Source organism: Coffea arabica, chromosome 11e (assembly GCF_036785885.1).
Source record: "Coffea arabica cultivar ET-39 chromosome 11e, Coffea Arabica ET-39 HiFi, whole genome shotgun sequence".
NCBI classification, from domain to species: Eukaryota; Viridiplantae; Streptophyta; class Magnoliopsida; order Gentianales; family Rubiaceae; genus Coffea; species Coffea arabica.
Window position 1 is genome coordinate 62,480,790 of NC_092331.1, and position 26,523 is coordinate 62,507,312.

Sequence of the window (26,523 nt, forward strand, 5' to 3'; positions counted from 1 at the left end):
CCTCTCCTGTCATCCAGAATCCTACTACTACTACAGTAGCAGTAGCACTTTGCTAGTAGCGGAGGAGTAGTTGTAGTTGTAGTATACTACGACGGTAGTACTTCATTATTCTTTTTAAGTCTGTTTGGTAGTCTATATTTTTTAATTTTTGTTACAGCCCCACCATTGAAATTCCAATAATACCCCTTTTGGTTGCTCAATTAAGAGATTGAAGGAAATTGTGCGGTGGCTCCGCCGCTAAGTTCCTTGATTGAAACCGAAATATAAGTTTAAGGATCAAATTGGCTAAAAATAATATATAAGGACTAAATCGACGGAGAAAAAAAGTTTAAGGACTAAATTGGCCATTTTCCCTACAAACAATCATCACTAAACTGAATAAAAATCTCTCTCTCTCTGCGCACATAGAACATATTCAAACATTCACTTGACCATAAATTTGAAAAGAAAAGCAAAAAGAAACACGCAATTATCTCGAATACTTGTGCCAAAAGACAAAAAAAAAAAAAAAAAAAAAAAGGGAGGTATTTTCCTCTATTAAACCATTCATGATTCTTTTAGCGGTGCCAATATTGGTTACGTATTGATGGTCCTTTTGGGCTTAACTGATTGAAAATCGATGCAATTCCTGCCTCATATAGACGGGGCTGAAATGTTTCTCAGATGCGGGAGGCCCAATCCATGACAAGGGCTCGAGGCCTACAGAGCAGAGTTGACTGGAAGCTTTAATTAAGTCAGCGACAACGTCCGGCCGCTGTGGCTTCATTTCATTTATGAAGCGGGGCTTAGTTAATTAAGGGTTTAATTAAGTAACGAGTGTTCGTTGGATTGGACGCGGACGCTCGTTAGTTAATATGCATAAGATTTTTGAAAAGGGTAAAGTATATAAATATAAGGAAGAAAATTCAATTATTAGTGCGTACATCTATATATATATATATATATATATATATATGTGATAGGTTAAGGTGGGGTTTAAATATGTTAATTAGTGCAGTTAGAGAAACCTATTAATAATTAAAGAGTACTAATATTTACTTCAATTAAAAATGCGTATTGCTGCCTGTATTAATTGTGAAAAATCGTCGAGCATTATTGATTCATTACGGTAGTGCCTAATTAAATCTTGAGAAATTTCTTGACCTTAAGCGAATGCGTTCGTACCTTCACACCACCTTTGATGAATATTGGGCAGCAGGTGATCAGTAGTTATCTTATCAGGCGGGAATTAATAGATGAATATTGGAACTGGGAGTGTGTGTGTGTGTGTGTGTATATATATATATATATATATATATATATAGGCACAGACACAGACACACACCAGGCTTATTATTGTTTCAGACTGTGCAGTGCGTACAAGAAGCGCCTCCTCAACACAACACAGCCCAGCCTCGCAGCTGCACCCAACATACATCCTTTATATATACATTCACCCACAAAACACTCGAGACTCAGACATTGCCTAGCTACAAGTTTAAGAGTGTAGAAAAAGTCATAATTATATATTATTATATATCCGTGGCGGTGGACGACAGGACGAGATGACTTCCTCCTTTGCCTCGCCTGCTTGACAACCATAATTTGTTAATGGTGGTCAGCAAGCTGCAACTTGTCCATACTCCAAACAAAACATATACTAATGCTTGTCAAACAAGTCATTTTTTTCTTATTGCTTTTCCCTATGGAAAAATATTATTTGTGCTCCCATTTTTATTAATCAGATTCTCACTATCATTTGGATTATATAATTTTCATTTATTAGCCTATATAATAAAATAAATAGTTCCCTGTTAATCCTGGGGCTCCTAGCTAGATCAATTTCTATTTGTCCTTGAGATTGATTTGTTTAGTTTGATTTCGATCGATGCATGTTCTTATCATATTTTCTGCTAGAGCAATCTAAAATCTCATAGACTGTTCTAATTACTTGTAATCCTACTTTACGTCATACTACCACTACATACTACTCGCACACTACCATTATGTATGCTACCATCAACTTGGCGATCAAGAGAAACAAATGGATGTTATTAAACTGTAGTAAAGAACAAAACTATACTAGACAAATACAGAGACTTTGAGGCGTGAAAGCACTTTCCTTAAGGTGTTATTTGCCTCTATTAGACAAATTACCTCTAGGATACAACAAAGTCTAAGAACTATCAAATGAAAAGTAAAAGTGATTTAATTCTGTCGAAATCCTACTATTTAAAAGGATTGAAGCACCTATTCAAGGCACTATCAGAGGATGCAATCTTTATTGAATAGGCGTTTGGGTAGTTAGCCAATTAACAGATATGTCTGCAAAATGTAACCGCCAACCGCCATTAACTACCTCTGATTGACACCCTTTCAGAAAGCCCCAAGGTGCCCCAAGTGCCCAAGTGCCCTTGTCAAGATTTTATATATCTTGAAATAAGTTTCCCACCAAACTTTCCCTCCAAACTATTATCTTGGAACAAGTTTGTAAAGGAATAGGACAATGACTCATATATAGGCAACATGCACTTTATCCTCTTTCAATGTGGGACAATGGATTTCAACATACTCATTACAAACTATTACCAACAATCCCCCACTTAGTTTGTAATGAAATCAAATCAGCACTCATATTATCTTGCATAGAGAAAGGTGTTTGTGAACTTAAACCCTTCTCTTAGTGTAAATATTTCACTTGTTCTAACAAGTTATGGTGGCTACATTGCTTAAACCATAACTTTAAAGTTAAAACAGAAATAGCACACACAAGATTATACCTTTTCGGAGAATAGTTCACGAAATGATTTTAGCACTTTTACTGGCCGTGTGCTCCATCCTAGATTCATGATCATTTACAAAAGAAAACCCCCACTTTTGCTGGGAGCGGCACCACTCCCATGATCATATAGGTGAAGTACATTTCTAGCCTTTATTACCAAGGCACTATGAAACCATATTTAACTTCATTAAGAGTATGATACTCAGCCTCTTATGTATCAAACTGCACTAGTACCTTGGAATGGTATGATACAATTTCTAGTGCTCACAACCACTTATTAGTAACTTGTTATTACCCTTTAAACCTTTCACCTAGTGTTAGTGCTAGAAGAGAGGTTGGGTTACCATTACTAGTGGTTTTAGACAATGGGTTTTAACCCCATTCCCAATGACGTTGCTTTCACTACATCTCTTGAGAGAGCTTTAGTGAATGGATCCGCCAAATTGTTGAATGATCTAACATACACTACTGTGACTATGCCATCATTCAATAATTGTCTGACATATTCATGTCTTAGACTTATATGTCTAGATTTGCCGTTATATATTCTATTTAACGCTCTAGACATAGTGGCTTCGCTATCACAATGCAAAGAAATGGCTGGCATCGGGTTTGGCCACAACTCGATGTCTAACAGTAAGTTTCTTAGCCATTCGGCCTCTTTGCATGCAGCTGCTAAGGCTACAAACTCAGCCTCCATGGTGGAATGAGTTATGACTGTTTGTTTCTTTGATGCCCAAGAAACAGCTCCTCCACCCAACATAAAAATCCATCCAGAAGTAGACACTTTGTCACATACACTGGTTACCCAACTTGCATCGGAATAACCTTCAAGTACAACCGGAAATTTGTTATAGGAAAGCTCTAAATCTTTTGTCCTTTTAAGATATCCAAGCATTCTACCTATAGCTTTCCAATGCTCTATACCAGGATTCTTAGTGTATCTAGCGAGTCTACAAACTGCATATGAAATATCTGGCCTAGTACAATGTGTAGCATACATTAGGCTACCAATTGCACTAGCATACTCTAATTGAGCAATTGGCTTTCCAGAATTTTCAAACAACTTAAAGTTAGGATCATAAGGAGTGCTTACTTCTTTTATCTTCAAATGTTGATACTTGTTCAAAACTTTCTCAACATAATGAGATTGACTTAAAGAATAGCCCCCACTATGTCTCTTAACTTTAATTCCTAAGATAGTATCTACTTCTCCAAGATCTTTCATCTTGAATATAGAAGACAAATACTTCTTAGTTTCTTCAACGCCTTTGTAATTAGTACCAATAATTAGCATGTCATCTACATATAGACAGATTATCACACCATACTCTCTAGTAAACTTGGAATAAATACACTTATCAGCATTATTATATTTAAAACCATTAGAGAGTATAGCAGATTCAAACTTTTGATGCCACTGTTTAGGCGCTTGTTTTAGACCATACAAAGACCTTGTTAGTTTGCAAACTTTCTTTTCATTCCCTGGTAGAACAAAACCTTCTGGTTGATCCATATACACCTCTTCATTTAAGTCACCATTTAAAAAGGCCGTTTTCACATCCATCTGATGTACACACAAATCAAACATTGAAGCCAATGCTAATAGTACTCTTATAGATGTAATTCTAGCCACTGGTGCATAAGTATCAAAATAATCGATTCCCTCCTTTTGCCTAAATCCTTTTGCTACTAATCTTGCCTTGAAAGTTTGTACAGATCCATCAGTAGCATATTTCTTTCGAAATACCCACTTACAGCCAATTGGTTTAGAACCCGGAGGCAAATCAACTAGGATCCAAATATTATTACTTAATAATGAATCCATTTCATCATTAATTGCCTCTCTCCAAAACGATGCATCTCTCGATTTCATAGCTTCACTAAAAGTTTTAGGGTCATCTTCTACAGTTAACAAGATAGGAATCTTGTCAAGTAGAAACTGTCTATCGCCTTCAACTAGGAAAACAATAGCTTGTGAATCTATAAAATCAGAGGATAAATGTTTTTCTTTCCGTTGCCTTTGACTCCTCCTTAACTCACTTGGAATGTCCCCTGCATTCCTTTTATTATTATTGGAGGGTCTAGCATTGGAAACAGGCGGTGGCTCTTGGCTTGGATCTGTACTCATTGTCGAATTATAAAGAAATTTATCTTCTAAAAATTCGACATCTCTAGATTCCACAATGACGTTAGAATCTAAATCTAGCAACCGATATGCTTTTGAATTTTCAGCATAGCCTACAAACACACTTTTAAGTGCTTAAGGTCCCAATTTTGTCCTTTTATGATCAGGGACTCTATAAAAGGCTATACAACCCCAAACTCGAAAATACTTCAAGTTTGGTTTTCTACCTTTCCATAATTCATATGGTGATACCTTCGATTTAAGCGAAGTTACTCGATTATGTATGTGACAAGCAGCCAGTAAGGCCTCTCCCCACAAATTTTTAGGCAGTCCAGAACTTATAATCATGGCATTTACCATATTTCCTAAAGTTCTATTTTTCCTTTCTGCCAAACCATTTTGTTGCGGAGTATAAGGTGCACTAGTTTGGTGTATAATTCCATTTTCTTCACAAAATTGAGAAAAATCAGCAGGGAGATATTCCCCACCTCTATCACTCCTCAAAATTTTAACCTTCTTTCCTAGTTGATTTTCCACCAGATTTTTGTAACACTTAAACATATGAAATGACTCATCTTTCGTTTTCATCAAGTAAACATACACATATCTTGAATAATCATCAATGAATGTGATGAAATACTTATTTCCTCCTCTTGTTAGAAACCCATTAAATTCACAAACGTCAGAATGAACAAGATCCAACAATTCATTGTTTCTTTCTGCTTTAGGAAAAGGTAATCTGGTCATTTTTGCTTGTATGCATGTTTCACACCTTTTTTCAACATTATCTTTGAACGAAATTAGCCCATGTTTAGACATAAACTGCAAAGTTTTATGATTAGTATGCGCTAATCTACCATGCCAAAGAGAATATGAAGCATCAACAATATACACAGAAACATTATTTTTATTGATACATAACTTGAACATTCCATCACAAGAGTATCCCTTGCCTACAAATACACCATTCAAAGAGAAGATAAGCTTATTAGACTCTATTACAGCCTTTAGCCCCTTTTTGTTTAAGGCATCAGCCGACACAAGATTTTTCCTAATTTCTGGAACATGAAGTACATTGGCCAGTATAAGTTTCTTTCCGGAAGTAAACTGCAAGTCTACACTTCCTATGCCAATGACCTTTGCTGTATCATGGTTTCCCATCAATACTTTATGACCATCAGGAACTTCTTCATAAGTCTTGAATTGGGACTTATCATTACAAACATGCACGGTGGCACCAGAATCATACCACCAGTCACACGATTTGGTTGCAGCAGCCACATGCAACTCAGAAATCATGCCAATGTTCCAATGCGAAATCATTGCAACAATCTCAGCAACATCTTGTTCAACCAGATTTGCATTTTTGGCATTGTCTTTCTTTTGCTTTTTGTTGCTATCTGCTTTGCACTCACGCTTGTAATGTCCCTTCTTGCCGCACTTATAGCAGATTCTATTCTTCTTCTTGTCCTTAGATGTACTTGCATCTGGAGACTTTCTTTTGGAACCAGAAAAATTCTGTGAATTCTTCTCACTTAAAGCATTCACTTTGACATCAGATTCTATTTGCTTCTTTTGAAGATTTCTGGTATCTTCTTCAATACGCAAATGTTTTAAAATCTGATCTGTAGTGAATGATTCAGTAGTATGGAGCAACTTTTTCTTATAGTCATTCCAACTAGTTGGAAGTTTGGCTATAATTGCTCCAACTTGCAAGGATTCAGATATCTCCACTTTCAGATCATGTAACTTAGACACAATCACTTGGAGATCATGAATCTGATCCATAAGAGAAGAATTCTCAATGATACGAAAATCAAAATATTGCATAATCAGAAATTTATCCGCACCTTGTTTCATCGTATTATACTTGTATTCCAGCGCATTCCAGATTTCCTTTGGCGACTTGACTGCAGTATATAGATCATACAAGCGGTCAGAAAGAGTGTTCATGATGTGTCCTCTGCACAGCAACTCGTCCTCTGCGCGTTTCCTGTGTTGTGCCTTGACTTCATCAGAATCACCATCTTTAGGTTCTGGAATTTCAGGAAGAGAAGGATCCAAAACGTAAGCAATCTTCAAAGCCGTCAGGAAAAACATCATCTTATCCTTCCAACGGGAGAAGTTAGTGCCGTCGAATCTGTCCAACTTCACGAAGTCCTGATTCATCACTTTGAACGCAGATTCAGAACTTGACTCCATTGTTGATACTAACACCTTAAGATTGTTATTAAACTGTAGTAAAGAACAAAACTATACTAGACAAATACAGAGACTTTGAGGCGTGAAAGCACTTTCCTTAAGGTGTTATTTGCCTCTATTAGACAAATTACCTCTAGGATATAACAAAGTCTAAGAACTATCAAATGAAAAGTAAAAGTGATTTAATTCTGTCGAAATCCTACTATTTAAAAGGATTGAAGCACCTATTCAAGGCACTATCAGAGGATGCAATCTTTATTGAATAGGCGTTTGGGTAGTTAGCCAATTAACAGATATGTCTGCAAAATGTAACCGCCAACCGCCATTAACTACCTCTGATTGACACCCTTTCAGAAAGCCCCAAGGTGCCCCAAGTGCCCAAGTGCCCTTGTCAAGATTTTATATATCTTGAAATAAGTTTCCCACCAAACTTTCCCTCCAAACTATTATCTTGGAACAAGTTTGTAAAGGAATAGGACAATGACTCATATATAGGCAACATGCACTTTATCCTCTTTCAATGTGGGACAATGGATTTCAACATACTCATTACAAACTATTACCAACAATCCCCCACTTAGTTTGTAATGAAATCAAATCAGCACTCATATTATCTTGCATAGAGAAAGGTGTTTGTGAACTTAAACCCTTCTCTTAGTGTAAATATTTCACTTGTTCTAACAAGTTATGGTGGCTACATTGCTTAAACCATAACTTTAAAGTTAAAACAGAAATAGCACACACAAGATTATACCTTTTCGGAGAATAGTTCACGAAATGATTTTAGCACTTTTACTGGCCGTGTGCTCCATCCTAGATTCATGATCATTTACAAAAGAAAACCCCCACTTTTGCTGGGAGCGGCACCACTCCCATGATCATATAGGTGAAGTACATTTCTAGCCTTTATTACCAAGGCACTATGAAACCATATTTAACTTCATTAAGAGTATGATACTCAGCCTCTTATGTATCAAACTGCACTAGTACCTTGGAATGGTATGATACAATTTCTAGTGCTCACAACCACTTATTAGTAACTTGTTATTACCCTTTAAACCTTTCACCTAGTGTTAGTGCTAGAAGAGAGGTTGGGTTACCATTACTAGTGGTTTTAGACAATGGGTTTTAACCCCATTCCCAATGACGTTGCTTTCACTACATCTCTTGAGAGAGCTTTAGTGAATGGATCCGCCAAATTGTTGAATGATCTAACATACACTACTGTGACTATGCCATCATTCAATAATTGTCTGACATATTCATGTCTTAGACTTATATGTCTAGATTTGCCGTTATATATTCTATTTAACGCTCTAGACATAGTGGCTTCGCTATCACAATGCAAAGAAATGGCTGGCATCGGGTTTGGCCACAACTCGATGTCTAACAGTAAGTTTCTTAGCCATTCGGCCTCTTTGCATGCAGCTGCTAAGGCTACAAACTCAGCCTCCATGGTGGAATGAGTTATGACTGTTTGTTTCTTTGATGCCCAAGAAACAGCTCCTCCACCCAACATAAAAATCCATCCAGAAGTAGACACTTTGTCACATACACTGGTTACCCAACTTGCATCGGAATAACCTTCAAGTACAACCGGAAATTTGTTATAGGAAAGCTCTAAATCTTTTGTCCTTTTAAGATATCCAAGCATTCTACCTATAGCTTTCCAATGCTCTATACCAGGATTCTTAGTGTATCTAGCGAGTCTACAAACTGCATATGAAATATCTGGCCTAGTACAATGTGTAGCATACATTAGGCTACCAATTGCACTAGCATACTCTAATTGAGCAATTGGCTTTCCAGAATTTTCAAACAACTTAAAGTTAGGATCATAAGGAGTGCTTACTTCTTTTATCTTCAAATGTTGATACTTGTTCAAAACTTTCTCAACATAATGAGATTGACTTAAAGAATAGCCCCCACTATGTCTCTTAACTTTAATTCCTAAGATAGTATCTACTTCTCCAAGATCTTTCATCTTGAATATAGAAGACAAATACTTCTTAGTTTCTTCAACGCCTTTGTAATTAGTACCAATAATTAGCATGTCATCTACATATAGACAGATTATCACACCATACTCTCTAGTAAACTTGGAATAAATACACTTATCAGCATTATTATATTTAAAACCATTAGAGAGTATAGCAGATTCAAACTTTTGATGCCACTGTTTAGGCGCTTGTTTTAGACCATACAAAGACCTTGTTAGTTTGCAAACTTTCTTTTCATTCCCTGGTAGAACAAAACCTTCTGGTTGATCCATATACACCTCTTCATTTAAGTCACCATTTAAAAAGGCCGTTTTCACATCCATCTGATGTACACACAAATCAAACATTGAAGCCAATGCTAATAGTACTCTTATAGATGTAATTCTAGCCACTGGTGCATAAGTATCAAAATAATCGATTCCCTCCTTTTGCCTAAATCCTTTTGCTACTAATCTTGCCTTGAAAGTTTGTACAGATCCATCAGTAGCATATTTCTTTCGAAATACCCACTTACAGCCAATTGGTTTAGAACCCGGAGGCAAATCAACTAGGATCCAAGTATTATTACTTAATAATGAATCCATTTCATCATTAATTGCCTCTCTCCAAAACGATGCATCTCTCGATTTCATAGCTTCACTAAAAGTTTTAGGGTCATCTTCTACAGTTAACAAGATAGGAATCTTGTCAAGTAGAAACTGTCTATCGCCTTCAACTAGGAAAACAATAGCTTGTGAATCTATAAAATCAGAGGATAAATGTTTTTCTTTCCGTTGCCTTTGACTCCTCCTTAACTCACTTGGAATGTCCCCTGCATTCCTTTTATTATTATTGGAGGGTCTAGCATTGGAAACAGGCGGTGGCTCTTGGCTTGGATCTGTACTCATTGTCGAATTATAAAGAAATTTATCTTCTAAAAATTCGACATCTCTAGATTCCACAATGACGTTAGAATCTAAATCTAGCAACCGATATGCTTTTGAATTTTCAGCATAGCCTACAAACACACTTTTAAGTGCTTAAGGTCCCAATTTTGTCCTTTTATGATCAGGGACTCTATAAAAGGCTATACAACCCCAAACTCGAAAATACTTCAAGTTTGGTTTTCTACCTTTCCATAATTCATATGGTGATACCTTCGATTTAAGCGAAGTTACTCGATTATGTATGTGACAAGCAGCCAGTAAGGCCTCTCCCCACAAATTTTTAGGCAGTCCAGAACTTATAATCATGGCATTTACCATATTTCCTAAAGTTCTATTTTTCCTTTCTGCCAAACCATTTTGTTGCGGAGTATAAGGTGCACTAGTTTGGTGTATAATTCCATTTTCTTCACAAAATTGAGAAAAATCAGCAGGGAGATATTCCCCACCTCTATCACTCCTCAAAATTTTAACCTTCTTTCCTAGTTGATTTTCCACCAGATTTTTGTAACACTTAAACATATGAAATGACTCATCTTTCGTTTTCATCAAGTAAACATACACATATCTTGAATAATCATCAATGAATGTGATGAAATACTTATTTCCTCCTCTTGTTAGAAACCCATTAAATTCACAAACGTCAGAATGAACAAGATCCAACAATTCATTGTTTCTTTCTGCTTTAGGAAAAGGTAATCTGGTCATTTTTGCTTGTATGCATGTTTCACACCTTTTTTCAACATTATCTTTGAACGAAATTAGCCCATGTTTAGACATAAACTGCAAAGTTTTATGATTAGTATGCGCTAATCTACCATGCCAAAGAGAATATGAAGCATCAACAATATACACAGAAACATTATTTTTATTGATACATAACTTGAACATTCCATCACAAGAGTATCCCTTGCCTACAAATACACCATTCAAAGAGAAGATAAGCTTATTAGACTCTATTACAGCCTTTAGCCCCTTTTTGTTTAAGGCATCAGCCGACACAAGATTTTTCCTAATTTCTGGAACATGAAGTACATTGGCCAGTATAAGTTTCTTTCCGGAAGTAAACTGCAAGTCTACACTTCCTATGCCAATGACCTTTGCTGTATCATGGTTTCCCATCAATACTTTATGACCATCAGGAACTTCTTCATAAGTCTTGAATTGGGACTTATCATTACAAACATGCACGGTGGCACCAGAATCATACCACCAGTCACACGATTTGGTTGCAGCAGCCACATGCAACTCAGAAATCATGCCAATGTTCCAATGCGAAATCATTGCAACAATCTCAGCAACATCTTGTTCAACCAGATTTGCATTTTTGGCATTGTCTTTCTTTTGCTTTTTGTTGCTATCTGCTTTGCACTCACGCTTGTAATGTCCCTTCTTGCCGCACTTATAGCAGATTCTATTCTTCTTCTTGTCCTTAGATGTACTTGCATCTGGAGACTTTCTTTTGGAACCAGAAAAATTCTGTGAATTCTTCTCACTTAAAGCATTCACTTTGACATCAGATTCTATTTGCTTCTTTTGAAGATTTCTGGTATCTTCTTCAATACGCAAATGTTTTAAAATCTGATCTGTAGTGAATGATTCAGTAGTATGGAGCAACTTTTTCTTATAGTCATTCCAACTAGTTGGAAGTTTGGCTATAATTGCTCCAACTTGCAAGGATTCAGATATCTCCACTTTCAGATCATGTAACTTAGACACAATCACTTGGAGATCATGAATCTGATCCATAAGAGAAGAATTCTCAATGATACGAAAATCAAAATATTGCATAATCAGAAATTTATCCGCACCTTGTTTCATCGTATTATACTTGTATTCCAGCGCATTCCAGATTTCCTTTGGCGACTTGACTGCAGTATATAGATCATACAAGCGGTCAGAAAGAGTGTTCATGATGTGTCCTCTGCACAGCAACTCGTCCTCTGCGCGTTTCCTGTGTTGTGCCTTGACTTCATCAGAATCACCATCTTTAGGTTCTGGAATTTCAGGAAGAGAAGGATCCAAAACGTAAGCAATCTTCAAAGCCGTCAGGAAAAACATCATCTTATCCTTCCAACGGGAGAAGTTAGTGCCGTCGAATCTGTCCAACTTCACGAAGTCCTGATTCATCACTTTGAACGCAGATTCAGAACTTGACTCCATTGTTGATACTAACACCTTAAGATTGTTATTAAACTGTAGTAAAGAACAAAACTATACTAGACAAATACAGAGACTTTGAGGCGTGAAAGCACTTTCCTTAAGGTGTTATTTGCCTCTATTAGACAAATTACCTCTAGGATACAACAAAGTCTAAGAACTATCAAATGAAAAGTAAAAGTGATTTAATTCTGTCGAAATCCTACTATTTAAAAGGATTGAAGCACCTATTCAAGGCACTATCAGAGGATGCAATCTTTATTGAATAGGCGTTTGGGTAGTTAGCCAATTAACAGATATGTCTGCAAAATGTAACCGCCAACCGCCATTAACTACCTCTGATTGACACCCTTTCAGAAAGCCCCAAGGTGCCCCAAGTGCCCAAGTGCCCTTGTCAAGATTTTATATATCTTGAAATAAGTTTCCCACCAAACTTTCCCTCCAAACTATTATCTTGGAACAAGTTTGTAAAGGAATAGGACAATGACTCATATATAGGCAACATGCACTTTATCCTCTTTCAATGTGGGACAATGGATTTCAACATACTCATTACAAACTATTACCAACAATGGAGAACATTATCTAGTAGTAGGAGATACATCATTAATTAGCACGAGTTGATTGATCACAGACTTGGCTATTCTCCTGTGAATTCTCTCTGAATGCATGACACGTGGTTTTATTTGTTGACAAGGGCTAGGATTAGTCAAATTTAAAATGATCATCGTCTCTTCCAAGTAAATGAAGACGCGTGTGATCTAGATGTATATTGTAGGAAACGGATAGAGAATTCACTAGAGAGGAGCCAAATTCCATGAATCAATTGCTCTGATCCCAATCGAAACTAGTGCTTCTTTGAACAAACCATTTTTGTTGCCTAAGATGAAGCCTGCTTGTGTCATTAGCATTTTTTGTATCAAGTACATGGTCCTGAAATTTATGCACTAAAGGCCTGTGCAAAATAAGAAGCACCACAACCGCGACAACGCGTTTATATTTATATCATGGTATGGTACTAGTAATTTTTTGATGGGTATGTCTAGCAGGTGCCCAATGGATGCTCGTCAAAATATATAATTGAAAAAAAGTAAATAAATACAAGGAATGGTAGATAAGATTAGATAATGAAAGTATATAAATGCAAGGGAAGGTAATGATTATAGTATGTGCATATACGTGGTAGGTTAAGTGAATTTTAAATATGTTAACCCATGGCCAACGGCCATCCATTAGAAAAACCCATTTTTGACGTAGAAAATCCAACAAACATTTTGTGTTTCTTAATTAGTAAATCAAGTGCTAAATCTTACAATGATCGACCCTTTTTTTTAGTGGACTTTCATCATTTTCTTTTCTAATTTACAATCATAATATGTCATTGAATGAAATTGCAGAATTTAATCCTTATCTTTTGGGCAGGATGCAATCTTGCTTTTTAGTAATATTTTAAATCCATCATCAAACAGCATGCTTATTTTCTTCATTTTAATCATTTATGTTGAAAGTAACAGTTAATTTGCGATTTAATATTCATAAAGCAATATGTAAATCAATATCAGATATAAATCTACATATGTGAGCACGCGCGTGTCAATCATAATCTTTTTTTTTTTTTCAGAATGTAGTTTTGTTTTCTAGTAGTATAATTTAAATCCATAAGTACAAGAGTACCTTTATTTCCTCCATTTGTTTTGAAACTTAAGGTAAATTGCAATTTAATATTCATGATCGAATAAGTAAAGCAATAAACACATGTATGTATGTGTGCGTGAAGTTTTTTTTTTTAATACTTTACCCGTCGTGTAGATTCAATTTTATCCAATATACAAAAGTTGGAAAAGAAAAGGGCTCCATTTGGATTTCTCATTTTTTGAAAAATAAGTTTTTCATATATAATACTATAATAACACACAAATAAAAATAATTTTAAAAATAGTACATCTATACAATATATTAAAAACAACTCTAAATATAAAAAATAAAATTTACCTTTTTTTTTTCATCTATCACCACTACCCACCACCACTGCCGCCACCATTCCCTCCCCCCTCCTCCCTTCCCTTCCCTTCCCCTTTCCCGCCACATCTCACCCTTCCCCTTCCCCCCAAATTTGGCCTTGACCATAAGCTATGACGTGGCCTTAGCCAAATCACGATCAGAAGGACTGTGATTTGGCTGCGATATTGTAACTAGAGGTCTCGATTTAGCTTCAATCAGATTCGGATGAGAGGAAGGGGAGAGGTGAGGAATGGCGGGGAAGGGGAGGGAGGAGGAAGATGGGAAGAGGAAAGAGATAGAGGAAAAAGAAAGGAGGAGGAAGAGGGAGGAGGAAGAGGGAGGGGGAAGGAGGGAGAAGCATGAAGAAAGAGAGGGAGGAGAACAGAGGGGTCGTGGCAGTGATGAGTGGTGGTGGTAATTTTTAAAAAATATCACAAAAATGTTTAAACTTTAAAAATACCCTAAAATATATCCCAAAAATACCTCCAAAGATATTACGAAAAATATTTACAGTAAAATTTTTTTCATGTACATTGTTACAGTAAAATATTTTAAAAATACCCCAAAAAATTGCTGATCCAGACGAAACCAAGAGTATACCAATTCTTTTTTATAATAGTTAGAACTCAAATCTTGGGCAACAAAGAATTTGTGGCCATCATTGAGAGTTTCAATCAATGGAGAAGAATTTTGACCTAAAAAAAATCAATGGAAAAGGATGAGTGGAAATACTTTTTATTAAAAAAAAAGAAAATGAAAATGAAAAAGTAAAAGAACCTGTGCAAGCAGGCAGTGGGTACTGGTATCGACCTATAAAAGCTTAATCATTCCAGTTCAATCTCTCTCTCTCACACCGAGTCCAAGGATTCCATCCTTTGCTTTCAAGAATTGAATGCAACTTAGCTTAGTAGTACAAGCGTATCGTGTGCAGCAATAATAATAATAATAACAGATCCAGCACCACTGCTTTTTCTATGTGCTACCATAATAGCTTTTCCTGGACCTGGAACTGCTGTACAAACTATACACTAGGACTCATTGCTTGCTATATTTGGGTAGCATCCATATCTATATATAGCTAAGCCACTCGTTTAACACCAATACCCCTCCCAGAAAGAACATATCCCCCACCCGGCACCGGGCACCGACAGGGACACACTAGGGAGATAGCCGATCGTCCAATCAATAGGGGCTAAATCATTGTAGTAATTCAATTTAAAAAGAAAAAAAAATAAAAAGGAGAGTGCTGGATCGAAGACATGGAAAGCGGCCTCTTTCTTCGGAAGCGTGGAAAAAGGAGGAGAAAAACAAAGGTCAAGATCATCATCATGGATCCCTCGATGGTGGTGTGGATTTGGAATTCGAAAATGAAACTATTACAAGGGTGGCTTCCTCCGAGTACAGTCCCGACAGCACACACCCACTTCTGGAGTCCGCCGTATCTCCTGCTACTGCTGCTGCTGTTACTTCTTTCAGGCAAGAAGCTCAAGGTAAACTAAACTAATTGAGCCCTTATTTTGCTGTCATCAATATGATTCTTACATGCTGCCTCCTCTTCACTTACCTTATCTAGCTTTAGCTTCTGGGTTTTAACTTTTAATTATCGATCGAGGTTGCAAATTTTAGTGTCAAAACTCAAAACCTAGCAAATCTAACCACTACGCCAAGCAACCCTCCCAAACACCAAAAAAAAAACTTCCTTTTTCTATATGAAAAAAACTGAATACTAGTACTATTAATGTGCATACTATAGCATAGAGTACTATATTTTCACGGTCAAAGTTGTTTTTTTTTTTTTTTTCTTAAATCTATCTGTATGGGGTGGCGAACATATCTATCTATATACAGCTAGCTAATGAGTATGTAAAATCTTCCGCCTCCGCCTACGATAATTTTTCCTTTGCTCTAGGACCAGGACTTCGGTTCGAGAGAGTGAGAGAGAGAGATTTTTGGTTTCTTGTCTTTATCCTGTTGTCAGTTTTGGGTATATCTTGAATTAAAGCAGCAGTATAAGCAGTTTAGTTATCAAAGTAGGATACACCCCAAAAAAAAAAAAAAAAAAAAAGAAAAGTAGAAAGAAAACAAAATATTATCCATATGTATCTTGTTAAGTTGAGGTAGGACTAGGAGCCAGGTTCAGTGTATTAGATAGCATGTTACTTTCCGTAAAGAACCCTCTCTCTTTTGAGCTTAGCTAGGCCTCCCGCATCCACCAATCTGGATGTCTCATCTCATCAAAAGATAGGGACTGGGACTAAGCCTCCTAATGTAGTACTAGTAGCTAGTAATCAATCCACCGCAAGGGGACGAGGGCTTCTGGTTTTCCTGTTTCCCGTTTTCTTCCATGCAACACATGTTCTTTTATCATACGCCGTATATATAAGGTGGACAATTCCCTTGAAGATGATTTTGCTCTTTATAGATCCTCCAAGGATGCAAGTACTTATCAAACTTGCCTCACTCACTCCCTTATGATGATCACTACTTACTTCTCCTGATCTCCTTTTTGCATGTTGTACTCAAATCTAAATGGAATTACCAAATATCGAGTCTCTCTCCCTCTCTCTCGTGTTTCAGGTTTTCCATGTGGAAAGTTTCATGCTTCCTTCTCAGCCACTCTAATTGCCGTCATGATATCTATTGCACTACTATTATGGTATATCATCTATTTTCTTTCTCATAGTATACAACAGCATGTATACGTATCGTGTGCCCCATCAATCTAATATCGAATGGTTTCCAATTTTCATCGATCTATTCGAGTACAAAAATTTGGTCGCCGACCTAAATAGTAATTTTTGCTATGCCTTGCCTTCTTATCATGTGTGTGTGTGTGTATATAGAAAGGACGCATTTTAACTACTGCTGGTTCGTTCGTATAAGCCTATCTAGACTGCAGATTCCGTGTAATGATGGACGGAGTGTGATATTTTTCTTAAACGCCACTGTAGCCTCCTAAACTGAAAAGCTACTACTAATTATTGGGAACGTGTTCTTAGTAAAAAAAAAGACTTTTGACTCTGGGTGCACTTGATCAATATTATGGTAATATGTAAAAGGAACACATGGTATCCTCGCACCACGTTCCGGTATTTTTTTATTTAAGTTTCTTTTATCTTCATTTGACTTTGATAACAAGTGAGACTGACGCTGAATTTAGCACAGGATAATGTGACAGAGGATCTCAACTAGTAAAAGGATGATGATGAGATTAAATGAGTAATATATGCACATGACAAGCCCTTGGATCAATTTCCAAATTCAATAATTGTATCCTATAATAAAAAATACTTGTTTCCCCGAGAAAAAAATGTTCAATACAATCTTACTACAGGACCTACTCCTTTACTTACAGCGAGTGCTCTTATATGATCTTTTAGTCAGACCAGTCCGAGTAATGTTTTCAACAAGCTGCTTAATGCGGCATTGCTTGCATCGTTATATATATAGTACTAGCTAGTTTCCTACCAAATATATATATAGTACTAGTGCAACTACACATTGTGTTAAAAAAAATGTCGGGCTTCTAAACAAGGTTGATGTATAACATGAATGATGAAGATACATACTTCAGACTCCAACATGTACATGTTCAGCGGCTATAGAAATCAATATGTATGTATATATATATATATATATATATATATATATATATATATATATGCATATGCATGTGTGAGAGAATATTGATGAGGGGATGTACCGTGTACGGTAGCTCTTGTCCCATTGGCCAATTCTAAAAGCATTCATGTGTATTTTATTAACGATATAATAGTACGTGAAAATAACAGATGCATCATAAGTAATAATACTGGTAGTAATTATGGAAGAACAGCGGGAAGAAGACATTATCGAGGAGTGAGACGGAGACCATGGGGGAAGTGGGCGGCTGAAATACGGGATCCCAAAAAGGCAGCTCGAGTTTGGCTAGGGACGTTTGACATGGCTGAGGATGCAGCACTTGCATACGATGAGGCTGCGTTGAGGTTCAAAGGCACCAAAGCCAAGCTTAATTTCCCCGAACGGGTGGTCCAAGGAGGCAAGTACTCCCAATCCCAACTGCGCTACCCTACCGCCGTCTCATCATCATCATTGTCTCGCCAGCAGTATAATCCAAACCCTCAAGAAGCAACGGAGACGATGATCAACCCGAGTAACACTAACGTTCCCCCCGACACGATGACGATGACTAATTACCCTCATCTTCTCCAGTACGCTCAGTTGCTCTCCAGCACCGATGCAGAGCTGCCTTATTACGCCTCGGCTCTCTACGATCAGCAACAACTACTGCAACCTAATCCCCAAATCACATCCCCTTCAGCTCATGTTGTCACCCCAGACCTGCATCGGCAACCGCAAGAAGATTTTTCTAGTTTTTCCTCTGAACAGTGTGATTACCAGAGCTTTTGTAGCTCCGATTTTCTAAAATACGGTAAGGATTTTGATCCTAAGAGCCCAGATCACTAGTTGCCTTGTCGATAGTCAGTCATGTTGATATCATTAGTGGCAGGAGGAGGAGCGAAAAATTTGTGCTGGCTTCTAGTTTTTTAATCCAATGCACCAACAGCATTATGTGGTTAAAATTTGGATGTGCGTACGTACCGATGTTTAATGGATGATGGATTTTGATTCTCCAAATTAGAGTATCCGTAAAATGTACGGCTATTAACTTGGTCATAGTGCTTGCATTTAAGAAGAAGTATTGTATTACTAATTGTCAGAGACGCCTTTTTTTTTTTTTTTTTTTTGGGGGGGGGGGGGGGGGGGGGTTGTTGAAATTGAAAAGAGACGCAGACATTATAGCATATGGTTGGTGTTATTGAGTCACAATGTTTAGAAAGTGCTCTCAGGCAAAGAGGAGGAGTAAACAACTTTAATCCCCATGATACCGTTGGTATCATGATGCACCAAGTGCTCCCTTGGAAATTCATGTCTAAGTGAAAATCTCCACTGGCCCCTATTTTTCTGGGTTTAGATGTCTTTCCCTCTTTGTGATCTCGCTTAGCTAGGGTGGTTAATGGGTATTCATCTTCTAATTTTGTTTTCGATTCTTTCTGTATCTATGTCATTATCTCGAAACTTATAAAATAGAAAAAGTCATATAACCCAAACCAGTCAGTTGTGATCCCGAAAAGTTTGGTGCAAGTGACGAAAAGATATTTTTTTTATTTTTGGCCTGAGGGATGTGACCTAAAGAAGAAAAGAAACCATCAATAAATAACCTCATGCATGATGCAGTAAGGCATAAATGATAGTCGCCCAGCAATAATATCCCAGCAAAAAGTTGGCGAGGAAGCTTAGCAGAAGAAAGTTGGGTCGGGAACAAAGGTAAAGAATCCATGTCTTGATTGATTGACTGAATAAGGAAGCCCTCCCTGGACCGTAGGCTCTTCTTACCCAGTCACTATTACGGAATCACGCGTCAGTGGCGGTGGCGGTGCACGTGATCAATCTTTTTCGCTCGCTCCCAAGTTGCGTATAATCATTCATACATTCATTTCATTCTGTCGGATTCTAAGAAATTGGGGTGTCAATCAATCATAGCGCAGGATCGTCTTCGTCCTCCCCTCCGACATCGCCATCAATTAAATATTTAGCCGAAAATGGTGTTGGCGGATGATCTGGATGGAGCCACTACCAAAAGAAAGGCTGTGAATTTTGCTGGAGTATTTAGACCAGGCGCACGCGGCATGCATCATGCATTGGGATATTCTAGCAAGCAAGCATCAACCGTAGGGGATTGATCTTGGAATTCGACCTGCGATCGATCGAGAGACTCTCGGATGTGACGTGTGATGACAAAGTAGGAGTGCATAAATGTGATACGGCATCAACACCTAATGTATATTCATCAGTTTATTGGATCAAACACAAACTTCAAAATCCTATCAGACATCCTAGATTAATTCTGCAGGGACGTCTGGGTCAGGTGTAATGGCAATAATCTTGACATTCATATATATAAGCTTCCCTTTACCCCTCGGGAATTGAACAAGATCACGAGTGAAGTGAAGGGAGGTTTATAAAGTTAATAATCAAATGTCGATCCCCAACTTTTTCCCGATTCATAGTCAAATTAAGAAGGATCATGAATTAGCCTGAGAGAAGCGGCGACGCTTTGAGAAAAGATAAGGACAAGCATGCAGGTCGTAGAGAGACCCCCCAATTCCAAACTCCAAAAAAAAAAAGAAAAGAAACCAGCTGATTTGGATTTGTTGGGGTTGCATGCATGCAACAGTATTGGTGGTGCCGTCAATACCAAAGGAATGTTGGTAAACAGGAGGAGCAAAAGTTTACTAACGGAGGTTTCTGCTGCAGCATTATTATTATTATTATTGCATTATGAGTAGTAAGTATCTGATTCTAAGATTCCTGACGTGAAAGTTTAGTTTATCCCGACACAGGCGTGAACTTCTTGTGGGGACCATTCTTTCATAATTTTCTTTTTTATTTTTTCGTTTCCTCCCTCAGGTTTTGGTTTTGGTATGAAAGAAAGGCAAAGGCCCACCCACGAACCAATTGAAAGTTGTCGCATGAATCTGTTGTATATATCTTGGCCTTGGGGTCTGTCCCTCTGATTCATTAGGAATGGAAATGGAGGAGGTCTAAAATCGATCTAAATAGAACTACTACTACTACCTATGTATTTTTTGAGCAAGGGAGTAGAGTGCATTTTTTGACCGAAAAAAATTGAGTGCATTTACATGAGAAAAGTTCACATATTGATATTGTTGCCTACGTAACCTCTAATCTATTTGAACACACACATCTACATGCATATATATATATATATATATATATATATATATATATGAGTTTCACTCAGAAAAAAAAAAAAAGACTCAAAATCACTTAGGACTTGTTTTGATTGCTTGTTTCCGTCGGAAAATATTGTCGTTTTCCGTGATCACATTTTCCTATCATTTTTTTCCCTCACATATATCAAATCGCTACAGTAATTTTTCCATAAAAAATGACGGAAAATGCAATCCAAACACAACCTTATTCTTAAGCGATAAATACAAATATAAAAATTTTTACAATTAAGGAGGCAAATATGAAAATTTTTACAATTAAGGAGGTTAGTTATCTATTTAAGTTGTTCATGTAGTTTAAGTCGTAATTTGGTACAGAATCTTCCTATATTAAGAAATTTGCTTTGCATGTTGCTTTTGATGATGATGATGTTTGTCAAATTCTTCAATATTTTTGGTTGTTCTCGAATCAGTTTGTCCAGTGGTCATCACCATTAAAGGTGATGCTGGAGGTCAGGGGTTCAATCCCTGCCTCCCACAAATTTGCCATAATTTGTGGCGGTCTTAATTGACCTTCATCGATGGAGTATGTACTCACATCGAACCCCCTCCCCTTCCCCTTAAACTAGGCTAGATTAGGTTATGGGACATCTATCGTTTCGACAAAAAAAAAAACAATCAGTTTGTCAAATTTTGCGGCTTCTTGGATTGCGTGCTGTAAATGTCAAAAATTTGGCATCACCACCGGCCACCGACTCCGACAAATGCGGCACGCTTCCTTCCATTTTGCGCTTATAATAAACCTTTGCCAACATACAATGCACGTGATGGTTCTCCTTCTTCGCCGTGTTATATAACTAACCATCCATCTCTGCTATAATTTGCTTTACATTTATCATTGCAATTCCAGTTTTCCTGTCTAATGCGACGATCATCACTTAGAACTCACTAGTTAACTTTTATTCATTCATGCACGTAAAAAAGCGTGAATAAAATGAAAAGCATGTCCTCTCCGTAACACTACTAGTTCCTTGACATTATTAATAATGAGAATCACATCACGGTGCTTCACCACTCTCTCTCTCTCTCTGTTTTCGTCAATCCGCCGCTATACCGTCTCTCTCTCTCTCTCTCTCTCTCTCTGTAAATTCATTATTGATATCCTCATAATAATAATAATTATGCGGGAAGTTCTACGGTCCCTTCAGAGTGTAAGTTATCGTAAGAGTTATCAATTTTTAAATTATTTTAAATCACTAAATGATGTGTGAATGAATGACTGGATCACAAGTTGGGCCAACGTTGAGAGAAGATCATTAAGGCCTCGCTTCAACTTTTATGCGAGTTGTGGATGGAGTTCATGATGTTTTATGTGAATAGAGTAGACCTTTACAAACGGGTGGGTTGGTCCAAAAGCCATAAAAAATCTCCTGAGCGATCCGTTCCGGGGTTTGTCGGTTCGGGTTTGCTTTCCTCGGCTCCGCTCATGACTCAGCTGCTCACCGCAAACTCCCACCACTGGCTCCATTATCTTCTTCATCCAAATTTATTATTATATCTATTCTAATTCCAAAACAGTTATCTATCCTCTTAAAAACCACGGCCACTCCTACGCCCGCCTCCGCCGAATAAAACGCTGTAATTTTCCTCATCTTCATTTCTATCTCAAGTACGTACTTACGTAGCAGTAGCAGTAGTATTCAATTTGATCGAATTGTATTCTTCTGAGGCTGGCTGGCTTTGATTGAAGGATTGCTAATTGCATGTTGCCAGTGAATGAATGGTTAATTATTGGATGGTCTATATAAATCTCAACATTAGATAGATGGTCTATATAAATCATGAGCAAATAGTCAAAGCTTCTGCTACGTTGGGTTTTTGTATCTCTGACTGTTAATTCTTCTTCTTCTTTCTTGAAAGTTGATATCTCGCGAAATTCCGTAAGTCAGTCCGTCCCCCCTCCTTTGAATCACTTGGACCTTCTAAATAAATATCTGTATGCAGTAGACATGAGCTATTGTACTTGCTGAGTGATGAATGACTTATTTTCCTAAATATAATAGGTGTAACCGGAATCGATTCTGGCATACTTGAGATTCAAATACAAGATAAAAAAAATTGATGGGATAAGCACGGCCTTTCTTTTTTTTCTTTTTTTTTTTCAGATTTTATTTATTTATTTTTTTACTGTGTCTTTCTATTCTTCATGACTCCTGGCTTTTTTACTAGCTTGAATTGTATTCAGCTGACTAAAATGCTCAATCACTGGTTTCCATATTACTATCAATCCTTTGTTTTGTGTATTTGCCACTATTAACCTATATAACAACAGTGTCTGGGCACTCATCACGCATCGCGCAGTATGATCCAGTAATACTTACCAGTTAACCAATCAAATTAGCAGACAGAACAGTGCCAAACTAGTAACTGGGAATTCTGGCCGATTGATTGTGATCCTCTTGTGGAATCTGGAAAGGGGTATCTAATCTACCTTAGTAATTTACCAACAAGAAGGAGACGAAGCAGCAGGCATGTACTCGTGCCACAGTACTAGTAGTAGTAGTTTGTCAGCCTTGTCGCCGTTGTTGGTTAACTCGGTTGATCCTCCTGGGCGACAGCTAAGGCTACCCTTGAAATTGAATAATGCTCCTGTGGTTGGGTTGTGGCTGCATAATAACCCTAGGACTTCAATTCCTCAGAGTAAAACCATCACCACCAAGTGCCAGGCAGTGGGAGAAAGCAGCTCACAGCCATCAGAAGAGGCAGTGGTGTATCAAGGAGTTTATGGTCCCTGGACCATTCAACCCTCTGATGTTCAGGAGGTAAATTTATTCTTCTGCTTTTCTCCTCATTGGACTAATCTCATGCCTATCTCTTTTACTGTATATTAAATGCTTGTACAATACTCGCTTCTCAACAACACAACAATGTAGCTAGCTTACTAATTAATCATTCTTTTCAGTTCAATTTCCAAACAATAACCAACGAAGAAATTTCGATTGAACTCTATGTGCCTTGTGGGTTTCATAGCATTACACTTCAAAATTGCAACCTTCCAGCGTTGAATAACTGAAATTGAATAGCCAGTTTATCATTTTGACAATTATTGCTCCGCTCATCACTGGTCTCCATTGATTTTGGGATTTGTTAGTTTTGACTGCCAAGAATTCAAAGAAATCATGTTTCAGTTTCAATTTTGAGTATGACTCAGTTATTACTTTTTATCTTCTTTTTCATCTGTGCATCTGCATTTCATTGATGCTGGGATTGCCCTTGTGGCAGGTGATTCTGTACAGGTCAGGGTTAGTAACTGCTGCTGCATCATTTGTTCTTGCATCATCTACAGCTTTCTTACCTGACGATTCTACAATCGGTGGTTTTATTAAGACAAACCTTGACCTCTTCCATGCTCTTGGAGCTTGTGGATTAGGCTTGTCACTCTACCTTATTCACATCTATGTAACTCAAATCAAGCGCATGCTTCAGGCTCTGTGGTTTCTTGGTGCTTTTGGATCTTTGGTTACTTATGCAAGCTTTGCTCAACCAGCTGGAAAAACTTTAGTAGATTATGTAATTGAAAATCCAACAGCTATCTGGTTTGTTGGTCCACTCTTTGCTGCCCTCACTGGACTTGTCTTCAAGGAAGGTATTGTTTCAGTACCTCTTTATGTGACAATCTTTTAAAAAGACATTAACTACAGAGATGATTTGAGGTAATTGAATGCCATGTTGATGTCTAAGGAAATGTGAAGGAAATTATACTGTGCCGTATGTGAATATGGTAATAGGTGCAGAAGAATTCTACTTTTGATAACCTCCTATCTGCAAACATTGTATTGAACTGAAGTAAACTGGTTGCGAGATTGGGATGCTAAGCTTGTTTAAGGGATGAGTTCTTGCTTAGAGAAGTACACCAAGTATTCAAAACTATGGCTAGGGATAACTGACAAAAGTTCAAAGGGAAATTTAACAGATGTTTCAGCTGTAGACATTCATGAGGTTCTGAAAACCAATTTCATAAAACGATTTTGATTTTTTAAATTAAAACAATCAAAGAAGAGAAGAAAATTAAAGAATTTCAGATAAAGGAAAGAAAGGAAAAATAAATATGCAAGTGAAACAATTGTCAAAAAAAAAAGTGTAGAAAATATTAGGGGTTGGTGACCTGGTATTCTTTAGCCAATGTTGTCTCATCGTAAATGTAAGAAACTGAGCAGCATTACTTTGGAGATGTGATAATTTTTACTCATTTGAAATTGTGCAGATTTTGTGTTGCATTTTCCATTTTGGTTTTACATAGATAGTTGTGAAGATACCCCGTAATGCCCTGCATGAAAGTTGCTTTCCCTTGTCAGAAATGTTCTCCTCTATGGGGACCTGAAGATCTGATTCTTGCTACTTTTAAACTAGGTCTTTGTTATGGCAAACTGGAAGCTGGTATTCTCACATTCATTATTCCTGCAGTTCTGCTTGGACACCTGGTACTCCTTATACATGAAATGTTGCCTGCTATATTTAGATATTGCTAAATTATGACGTGTGAGCTGTTTACTAAGTTATAGGAATGAGGTTCTTTCCTTGGCATGGCAGGCTAAAAAACCTCTTCCATTTCTTGAGGTCAAGCCTTAAGCCGTTCATTTGAGTGAAAGGAGTCAGGGATTGGTCGGTATTGTAGACAGTGTTGCTTTAGGAGGTTGATTACATTAGAGTTTTATGGCATAGGGAACATATTAAACGACCTGGTTTATAAGGATGGAAATTATTCAAAAGAATGTAGATGCGGTGCTTCTTTTATTGGCGGATTTTAGGCTATTAAGATTGAAATTGAACACGCCTTCCCACGACAACAGTGTTAAGAACTTGCGTTACATTTGTTATAAAGCTTCTTGGTGCGTTTGGCTCCTGGTTATCATTACCTAAATGCTTTGAATGTTGACTGATCGTCATTGGTTTCTCTTGTATGCAGACAGGCCTGATGGATGATGGAGTAAAAGTTAGTCTACTTGGTATATGGATGGCTCTCTTTGTGGTGTTCGCAGGAAGAAAGTTTTTCCAGCCCATCAAGGTACATTCTTCATTCTTCCTCTGTGATCCATTTGACATAAAAAAAAAAAAAAAAATCCTGGAGTTCAAGAGGTAGTTATTTGTCCGTTTTTTAGAATCTCATGCGGTTTTCTGTTCTGTCCCACTTTCTTCACTTTGTAGGATGATATAGGAGATAAATCCGTCTTTATGTTCAATAGTTTGCCGGAAGAAGAGAAAAAGGAGCTTATGAATAAGCTGGAGCGGGAGACGAAGTCAGGATCTTAATTGGGCAAATCATACACCTGGCCAACAAATTTGAGTAATAATCGTAGTTTGCTGCCTCCCAGTTTTCTCTTATATGTATATATGCTTTCCTTAGACATTATATTTCGTGTATCTTTTTTTGTACATAATGGGTTGATGTATGTAATCTGCTGGTTATTAGCAAATACGGACTGGAAGGATATCCAAATAATCCCTTCGTCCCATAAAAAATAGGTAGGTCTATTTGTTTGCAATCTTCAACTGGGCACAATTATCCTTACATGATAATGCAGATTGGAATTAA

General features: G+C 37.3%; 2 protein-coding genes across 4 annotated transcripts; both read left to right on the plus strand.

The window, feature by feature from the left end:
• The first annotated feature begins 14,425 nt into the window (after positions 1-14,425).
• LOC113718664 (uncharacterized) lies at positions 14,426-18,813 on the plus strand. Its single transcript, XM_027243554.2, has 3 exons — positions 14,426-14,573; positions 15,396-15,665; positions 18,011-18,813. The coding sequence occupies exons 1-3, from the start codon at positions 14,426-14,428 to the stop codon at positions 18,640-18,642; spliced, it is 1,050 nt and encodes a 349-aa protein (XP_027099355.1). The 3' UTR covers positions 18,643-18,813.
• A 3,182-nt stretch (positions 18,814-21,995) lies between these two features.
• On the plus strand, positions 21,996-26,404 carry LOC140021585 (uncharacterized). Of its 3 annotated transcripts, none has more exons than XM_072072774.1 (6): positions 21,996-22,870; positions 23,263-23,752; positions 24,213-24,576; positions 25,341-25,411; positions 25,897-25,995; positions 26,136-26,404. In XM_072072774.1, the coding sequence occupies exons 2-6, from the start codon at positions 23,462-23,464 to the stop codon at positions 26,238-26,240; spliced, it is 930 nt and encodes a 309-aa protein (XP_071928875.1). In that variant the 5' UTR covers positions 21,996-22,870; positions 23,263-23,461; the 3' UTR covers positions 26,241-26,404. The 3 variants fall into 3 exon arrangements, with proteins under 3 accessions (XP_071928875.1, XP_071928876.1, XP_071928874.1); XM_072072775.1 differs by having other exon boundaries at positions 21,996-22,599; XM_072072773.1 differs by having other exon boundaries at positions 21,996-22,568.
• The last annotated feature ends 119 nt before the right edge of the window (positions 26,405-26,523 follow it).

Bases quoted from the DNA above. Each gene is read 5' to 3' on its own strand.
- LOC113718664 (XM_027243554.2), top strand. From the start codon at position 14,426: ATGGCGGGGAAGGGGAGGGAGGAGGAAGATGGGAAGAGGAAAGAGATA. The intron at 14,574-15,395 runs GTGATGAGTGGT...ATTCAATTTAAA, and splicing joins AGAACAGAGGGGTCGTGGCA to AAGAAAAAAAAATAAAAAGG. The intron at 15,666-18,010 runs GTAAACTAAACT...ATGGAAGAACAG, and splicing joins TTTCAGGCAAGAAGCTCAAG to CGGGAAGAAGACATTATCGA.
- LOC140021585 (XM_072072774.1), top strand. From the start codon at position 23,462: ATGTACTCGTGCCACAGTACTAGTAGTAGTAGTTTGTCAGCCTTGTCG. The intron at 23,753-24,212 runs GTAAATTTATTC...CCCTTGTGGCAG, and splicing joins AACCCTCTGATGTTCAGGAG to GTGATTCTGTACAGGTCAGG. The intron at 24,577-25,340 runs GTATTGTTTCAG...CTTTTAAACTAG, and splicing joins TGGACTTGTCTTCAAGGAAG to GTCTTTGTTATGGCAAACTG.